Raw genomic sequence first — 8854 nt, forward strand, 5'->3', positions numbered from 1 at the left:
GTGCGGCATTGAGATGTCCTTGTACACCTACCCCTGACTGCCTAAAACATGTACGTAAGAGCAAGGCTGACTCAGCTAAAGGAGAAAATACTTCCAAGCACAATGCAGAAGTGATGGTCACAAATTATCAGTATTTGCACAAGGCTTAAGTATGTTCAAAGCCTGTTTTGCCTCTTACCCAGCAAACTAGGTCAGCAATATTATCCCAAGTTTGCAGATGGGAAAGTGTAGACAAAGTGATGTGATTAAGGGCCAAACTAGATTAATTTCCTACATCTGGATCTTATTTTTTCCCCTCCAAGGAACTTAAGGTTGAGCAGCTGTTCGGTCTGGGGAAAAAGATTGATTGTCAAGAGAGGTGAAGCTAAGTCTCCCCAAGATTATAGGGGAAAGGGCTTTGCTTAAAGGTTGGGGCCCAAAAAAGTTATCATCCTAAGCCAAAGTTTACTTCTCCTTGCTCCAGACCTTAAAGTCAAACCTAGGAATAAGCTCGTGATATATTCTTATTATTTGAAGAGTGAAACACAGCAATTATGATGAAATCGTTTGGAAGTGGATGAAGCGGTATAAATAGCAGTTCGAAAGCACGTAAAAATGCAAGTAGAAAAATAGGGACCACTACGGTGGGAAGGTAACAGCGTTCTGTGCGCCTTTGGCGTCTAGTCATGCCGGCCACATGACCACGGAGATGTCCTCGGACAAGCGCTGGCTCTTCGGCTTTGAAATGGAGATGAGCACCGGCCCCTAGAGTCGGAAACGACTAGCACGCATGTGCGGGGGAACCTTTACCTTTACCTTTAAAAACACATCAGCTCCTCAGTCAACCTAGAGCAATACCAACTAACTACTACTAACATCCTACCCTCCGAAACCTTAGCAAGAAACTGTTTTTGAAGGCCATGTGAAGGGTTCAAAAACTTGCTCTTATTTAAGTGCACGCAGGAATGCAACACCCTAGTGTAGATTTTATTAGTTCCCTGTCAAGTCACGCTTTTCTCAAGAGTAGCTTCTGTGCACTGGGAAGAATTTCTACCCCATTGCACACGGCTAACAGAAATAGAAAAGCAAAAAGTCTCTGCTGTGAAATAAAGAGAAAAAGAGCACAGTCCCTTGAATATTTATCACAACGTATTCAGAAGACCCAAAATTTGAGCTATCGTTGTCTTATAGTTTATAGCATAACGTAGAAGGCCACGTAGAAGATTTCATTCTGCTGATTTTCTAAATTCAAAGCCCCTCTTTCTTTAAATGCAGCATTTCGAATTCTGCCTGAGGTTTGCACAAGCCTTGGGAAGATTTTTTTCCCTAAACAAAAGTTCTTTTGTCTTTTTATCTGATCCTTGCAAAAACACCCGTCTCCTAGAAGAATACCTGATAAATATTATGTTTGCTCTTTCCTTAGTCACCCTGTTTGGTCCTTCTGCTCCAAACATTCCCAGCATTTTTTTTATTGCAAAAGAAATCGCATTTGGCTTGGAAACAGGTTTCCCACAATGCAGAAGCTCGTCAACCATGGAAATGTGTGGCTCCAACAACTCAGAGTTGTGCCAGCGTTTTTATTCTCACAAATGTTTGTGAAAATTAAAAGAGAGCCAGTTTGGAATAGTAATGAAGGTACTGGCCCAGAAACTGGGAGATTGTGAGTTCTAGTCCCACCTTTGGCATGAAAGTGCCTGGTGACTTGGGGCCAATCACCAGGAGACTGTGTGTTCTAGTCCCTCCTTAGGCTTCAAAAACCATCTGGTTAATTTGGGGTCAATCACCAGGAGACTGGAAGTTCCAGTCCAGTCTTAGGCAGGAAAGCCAACTGGGTGGTCTTGGGCCAATTATTCTCTTTCAGCTCAGCCCACCTCATAGGGTTGTTTGTGTATGGAAAACAGAAGGAGGCAGGGGTGTTAGCATGTTTGCCGCCTTGTATTATTTATAAAGATGGGATAAAAACCGAATCAATCAATAAAATGTTTGGCACTGCAGAATGCATCTTTGTATGTCCTCCATATGTTAATGAGGAAAATCAATCCTCAAAAACCCAGTAAGTTTTAAAGTACTTCACGAGAATTTTAATCCACCCTTAATTCCAAGCGTCTTCATTCATTGGCTGAAACGGCTCCACTTTCTCCAACTTTGAACCCACCATCAATATCCGGTTCTTGGTCTAAAAACACCTTGGTTTTCTCTGGCTCTGGCCATGAGGTGTGACTTGCGAGAGCCATTGTAATTAACCTCGATTTCTTTTTTAGCCAAAGAGAACATGTGGATATCACTAACATATTCTTTTTTTAAAAAAAGGAACAAGAATCCTCCCCTTCAAAAGATAAATCTCCACCATGCAATCTGCTGTTTGATGCGCCCACAACATTGACTCAAAAATCTCCCAAGAAAAGGGTCGGAGTTCACCAGCTAACCCCTGGTTGCCTAAGATTGCTGCAGCTGCAACTTAGAACATCTGGAACAATCGTCCGATACAGACCAAGAACTGTAAACACAGCAACCGAACAGGAGATAGCAACATCTGTGGCTGTATTCAGACTCCACAAATTAAGCACAACTCAAATAACCAAACGAAGAATTATAGAGGGGTTTGAAGCCCTGCAATCAAGACCAGAATGAAGAGGAAGTCTCTCTACAAATTCAAGAAGATTCTGCGGCTAAAGAGGAGAAAGCAACCCATTTTGCCACCCGCAGCTATCTGGCCTTCAAGTATAGCCAGTGCTTTTTTTAGCTGCTGTCGTAAGCTTGTCAAAGAACGATGGCGTGCTCAAAGACACTTTTTGACAGGCAGTTCATTCCTTTTTAACCAACCCTTCCTGAAGGGCAGGGAAGTCCAACCTTGGCAACTCTGTGGACTTCAATTCCCAGAATTCCCAAGCCAGCATGGATACTGGATGCTTCTGTTAAGAGTATAGGGGACATCTTAATTTTGTATGATCTGGGTTAGCCAGGTCGGCTTTCGTCCATATTCTCACTTAGTATAATTAATACAATCTGGTTGGAAATCTAGCAAATAGATGGCTAGATCTGGGCCAGCTCTCTCATTAGGCAGGCCAAGGTCACTTCCTCTGCTGATTTAGGCCCTCAGTTCTAGAGGTCATCTCACATCTCCTGACTCATGCTTCCTATATGTGCCTGTTGATCTTCAGATAAACAAGACGGGTAAGTGTCTATGGAGATTCTCAGTCATCCAGGTCATCGTTGTCCCAAAGATGCTTTTTCATGAGGCAACTGGACTTCCTTGTTTTTCTTTGAAGACGTTTTGCTTCTCATCCAAGAAGCTTCTTCAGCTCTGGCCTCTAGACAGAGCTGAAGAAGCTTCTTGGATGAGAAGCGAAACGTCTTCAAAAAAACCCCAAGAAAGTCCAGTTGCCTCATGAAAATGCATCTTTGGGACAAGATGGATAAGACCCGTTGCAAGAGCAATGGGGCAACATGGAAGACCAGCAGAAGGGCCCCATGAGTTGAAACCACACAAGCGATTTCCATGCATGTGGTTGACTTGATGGCATCTAATCAGATCTTGTACTTTATCACCAGTTTTAAAGGAACTAAAGGTCAGGGCTACCAGGTGGACCTAGAGGCCCTCAACCTGTGTGAGGAATGAATTGTTAGGCCAAACTGGTTGTCATCTCATGGTGAGAAGTCACCAACCATCTCCACCACAGGACAAGGCCTAATTATTCCCTGGATCAAGTTGCTGTTTTTGAAGAAGAGTCTTAATCCAGTTAATATCTGAGCAGCTTCCAGCTGCTGGAAGCAATCTATCCTGAAGCTATTTTGGAAAATTGTTAGATTTCATTTCGGAGGGTGAGATGGACAATATGCAGCACAGTTCATTTTCTATTTATAAATGTCTCGCCTCATTAGCAGAACATTCTCAGCCTACTAATTATACCTCAACATAACCTCATTCTCTCTCATCTTACTTGAAAGGCATTTACTGTATATTTTAGGGTGTAGAACTAGTCTCCCAAAGCTGGACTTAACGTTCATGCTTTATCACCTTCAATGATGTATTTTGCAATGGAGTTACCCCTGTACTGTTGTGAGTTTGTTTGCTTGAAGTCCCAATCAAAAGATGGCTACATTGTTGCGACAGTTAAAAAGCATGACATTGCTACATGAACAACTTTTCCAACTTGAAGAGGTCCCAATTGGGCTCCAATTTCCATAATTCTGAGCTAGCCAGGCTTTGAAGTCCGAGAACCTGAAGGAAAACAGGTGTGGAAGGTAAATCTAATTTGTGTAAGGTAAATCCCCTCCAAGTCATTTGTAAACCCAGATGGTCCTTGAATTACAGTATAACACTTAGCTTAACAACCTTTCCAAGTTACAATACAAACTTCAGCACTCGCCTGCTTCAAAACTCGTTGGATTTGGTATTTGACGCATTTCGAAGTAGAAATGTTGTCCTGGCACTCATCTTTCTCCTGGTAGTCAATGCAAGGAAGAACTTGCCGACATCAGTGGCCTTGTGACTCCTACAGATAGCCCTCGACTTACAACAGATCCTTTAGTGACCATTCCAAGTTACAACGGCATGGAAAAATGTGACTTATGACCATTTTTCACACTTACAACCTGTTGCAGCGTCCCCACGGTCATGCGATTAAAATTCAGAGGCTTGGCAACTGACTCCTATTTATGACCATTGCAGTGTCTCGAGGTCACGCAATCCCTTTTTTGAGACCTTCTGACGTGCAAAGCCCATGGGGAAGCCAGATTCACTTAACAACCAGGTTGCTCACTTAACAACTGGGGCAAGAAAGGTCGTAAAATGGGGCAAAACTCACTTAACCAATGTCTCGCTTAACAACAGAAATGTTGGGTTCCACTGCAGTCGTTAAGTCAAGGACTACCTATATTTCTTCCAGCCGAAATAGCTGGTCACCTGATAAGTTACATGGTTTTCTTGGTACCTGTCAATCTTAGTATTTGTCGCATCTTCCGGAACAAATTACTGATGAGTACCGTGGTAGCTTTGTACCACTTACAACCACTTCTTCTACTTATAAGCATTGCAGCATCTTCAATCACCTGATCAAAATCCAGGAGCTTGGCAATTAACGTGCATTTACTACAATGGTCGCCCTGTCCCAGGATTACGCGATCCCCACTTGCAACATTCCCAGGGCACTTCTGACAAGCCAAGTCAATGTGGGAAGCTGGATTTGCTTAACGATCACATGATTCACTTAACAACCGTGGCAAAGATGGCCGTGAAATCGGGCACAACTCACTTAAGAACCACCTTGCTTAGCGACAGAAATTCTGGGGCTGCCCGTGGTGGTTGTAATTTCAAAGACTATCTGTACCCATAATTGCTGGTAACTTTCAAGGCATCAAAATAGGTCAGTGGAAAAGCGAACATCAAAACCCCACATCAGTGGGTGGAGGGAGAGAATATAGTGAGGTTTAGGCTAAGGCAGCCAAGTGCACAGATATGTAAAGTATTTTATTGTGCTTTAACCTGAATATTCTCCAAGGCCCTGGCCAGCCTCTTCTTATAACCTGGTTGATGGGCACCGCTCATTGATACAAATTCTACTATTGAGCCAAGCAAGTGAGTTGGTAGTTTAAAAATTACCCTGGGTATAATATGCCAAAGTTAGTGAGTATACTAGATGCTGACAGACCAGCTGTAGAAGATAAAAAGCAAAATAAAATTCACTCGTTTGCCAACTCTTTCCTAGCTTAATTTCATTTGAAATTGAAAAGCAAAGAATATTTCTGTTGACCCAAATAAAATTTCCGATCATCATCATCATCATCATCCAAAATCTATATTACAGTAAGAGTGTTGCCCAAGATGGTCAAGTCATCAAAAACCACACAAAAAATGGGGGGGAAAACCCTCTCAAGCTTTTGAAATTTCCAAATATTCATCAGACAGTATGAAAATGGAAGGAACCGATCACCGGCAAGCTGGATGAAACATAGAAGCAAACCACCTACGTTCATTTGTATCTCTTTCTTTTTCTTCCCCCCCACCCCCCACGCCCCCAATTCCATTAGAACTCTTGATTTTGAGATGATGACTCCGCAGACTTTAACAATGACCAATGCGTATCTCCAGCTTCCTTTTTCTTTCCCCACTTCATCGGCCTTTTTAGACCCCTTGCCTAATGAAGCAGTCCAGGCACCTTGAAAGCTTAATCAGTTCCATTAATTAATGGAACGGCTTGCCTCCAGAAGTTGTGGGTGGTCCAAAACTGGAGGTTTTTTAAAGAAGAGATTGGACAGACATTTGTCTGGGATGGTAAAGGCCAGGGTCTCCTGCTGGAGCAGGGGGTTGGACTAGAAGACCTCCAAGGTCCCGTCCAGTTCTGTTATTCTGCTAAAGAGAAGGAGTAGGGGTGACATGATACCGGTGCTCCAATATCTAAGGCAGGGGTCTTCAAACTCGGCCCTTTTATGACTCATGGACTTCAACTCCCAGAATTCCTCAGCCAGCATGCCTGGCTGAGAAATTCTGGGAGTTGAAGTCCATGAGTCATAAAAGGGCCGAGTTTGAAGACCTCTGATCTAAGGGGCTGCCACAAAGAGGACGAGGTCAGTCTATTTCCCAAAGCAACTGAAGGCAGGACAAGAAAAATAATCAAGGAGAGAAGCAACCTGGAATTAAGGAGAAACTTCCTGACAGTGAGGACAATGAACCAGTGGAACAGAAGCTGCCTCCAGAAGTTGTGGGTGCTCCATCCACTGTAAATTTTTAAGAAGAGACCGGACAGCGTTTCTAACAAGAGATCCTAATGGAATCTCTTCATATGAAACTCTACATCCAATATTAACTGTAATGGAGGGGGTGGCCTTGTTCTGGACCCTATGGCTCTTAGTCCTAGCACCTGCATTGGTTAATAACCGTGTGCCTTAAATAGCACCTGGCCCAGGTAGACTAAGTGGGTGATGTTTACTGGATAATAAAGTTAATGATGCCAAAGGTTATTTCTTCCGAAAGGTATTTTAGAACTGCATAACCGGTTTTTCCCCTGACAAGTGACAGGCTAATATATCATTCCTGGGCTGACCTACCTATAGCTAGAGGGAGGGAGGGAGGGAGGGAAGGAGAAAAGCCTGCATGAAAAACACAGGTTTGCCAAGCAAAAATGCCCATCAAGGCCATCTGAGAACGCCTCAAGCCAGAGATCCTTGGAAGCCAGTTTTCTCAAAGTCTGCTGCCCTTCAGATGTGCCAGGACTACATTTCCCAGAATGCCTCCACAGCCTGGCCAACCACCCTGCTGCTTCTGGCAGGCTGGGAAGTCGAGTTCCAACACAGCTGGAGGGCAAGCGGCGGAAAAGCTGGCGTAGCAGGGGACGGCCCAGCGAAGGGGAGGAGAGGAGCCGGCTGCCCGCCAGGGGAAACGCTTCTCCCGTCTCTCCTGCCCAAGGGAGAAGCTGGCGATTCCCCAAAGTAGAGGCGACGGAGCCAGAGAAGGGCTCGCCTGTCCAGGAGCCAAGGATGCGCTCGGCGTCCCGGACTACAGCTCCCATCACTCTCAGCCGCGGGGGTAGGGGGTGGGGTGGAATGGAAAGCGCCCAGCTTCCATTTCAGCTGCGGACTCAGTCCTGCCTCTTACGGGCCGCTCGGGGCTGCGGCGTGGAAGGGAGAAGGAAAGAAGGGAAGCGCAACCAACAGCCAAAGGAGCCGCCGGCTGATGGCGAGGACAGCGCTGGCCTCTCGCCGTCTGCTCTCCGCTCCGGCCACCCAGAAAGCAGTTTGGCCGCTGCCGGGCTGGGCGAGGCACTGCTTGGCCTCTGCTCTGCGGTGCAAGAGAAGGCAGCCCAGCCCAGCCCAGCCCGCCCGGCTCCCCTGGAAAGCCCACCCCCGGCCGGCCAAGGGGATGCTCAGCCCCGCTGCGCTCCAGAGCCTCACCGCCCGGCCCCGGAGCGCAGTTTCCCTCGCCCCGCAGTCCAGACAGACAAGGCAGGGAGAGAGCATCGCCCGGCCGGGGAGAAGCAGGAGCCGGGATGCGCGCGTTGCGCTGGCTCGGAGGCGAAGCGCGCCAGTCCGGCTCCGGGAGGGGCAATCCGCGTCCCCTCCGCCCCCCAAGAGCAGACTCTCCCCCCCACCCCCCACCCGCCCTTCCCCTCGCCTTCCCGGGCCTCACTCACGCTCGCGCCTTGGGGAAGCCCATGGAGAGCAGGATCTCCAGCGAAGAGCCGCGCTTGATGGTGCTCGCCCGGCTCTGCCGGCTCCTCCACGGGGCCACTTGGCTGTACAAGTCCTCCTTGGCAGCCATGGCGAGCCAAGGGCGGCGGGGAGGCGGCAGGGAGGGCTGCCCGGCCGCCGCTCAGCCGACCATCACGCCCCTCCGCACGCCGGGCGGCGGCCGGGCCAAGGCAGCGGCCCGCTCGGGCTCACTCGCAGCCTGGAGGGCGCGCGGCAGGGACGGCCTGGCCCGGGGAAGCGGCCGGCTGGCTGGCTGGCTTGCCAAGTGCGCGGGCGGGTGGATGATGCGTGGCCGGCCAGGCCAGAGGATTGCGCAGCTACTGATGGCAGCGGCTTCCCGGGTGGGTGGGTGGGTGGCGAGGCGAGCTGCCTTCCCCGGCGCTGCTCCTGCTGCTCCTGCGCCTCCTCCTCCTCTTCCTCCTCTTTCCTCCTCCTCCTCCTGGCTCTGCCTCCGCCAAGGTGGTGCCGGCAGCTACTGACGCCCAGCGCCCTCGCCTCTGCCCCTCCCTCTCCTCCCTCGCCCCGCCCGGGATGCTCAGGTCCGGAGCCGACCAATCGGCGCGCGCCCTCCCTCCGCCGGCAGCTCCCGCGTCCTTTCTTCCCCGCCTCCCCCGTTTGGCCACCGGGAATTTCTGAATGGATCAAAGGCAAGCGCGTCAAAGCCGGCGGGTCCGACTCCGCTACTCCA

At 48.4% G+C, this 8854-nt stretch overlaps 1 protein-coding gene across 1 annotated transcript in view; it reads right to left on the reverse strand.

Annotated features, from left to right (window-relative positions):
- UBASH3B (ubiquitin associated and SH3 domain containing B) overlaps positions 1–8613 on the reverse strand; it is a 42149-nt gene extending 33536 nt beyond the window's left edge. The window contains exon 1 of the mRNA XM_083368162.1: positions 8109–8613. Coding sequence (XP_083224288.1) covers positions 8109–8236 — 128 coding nt within the window. The 5' untranslated portion in view covers positions 8237–8613. The remainder of the gene's footprint in view (positions 1–8108) is intronic.
- Between the last annotated feature and the right edge of the window lie 241 nt (positions 8614–8854).

This window comes from Vipera ursinii (assembly GCF_947247035.1).
Source record: "Vipera ursinii genome assembly, chromosome: 8".
NCBI classification, from domain to species: Eukaryota; Metazoa; Chordata; class Lepidosauria; order Squamata; family Viperidae; genus Vipera; species Vipera ursinii.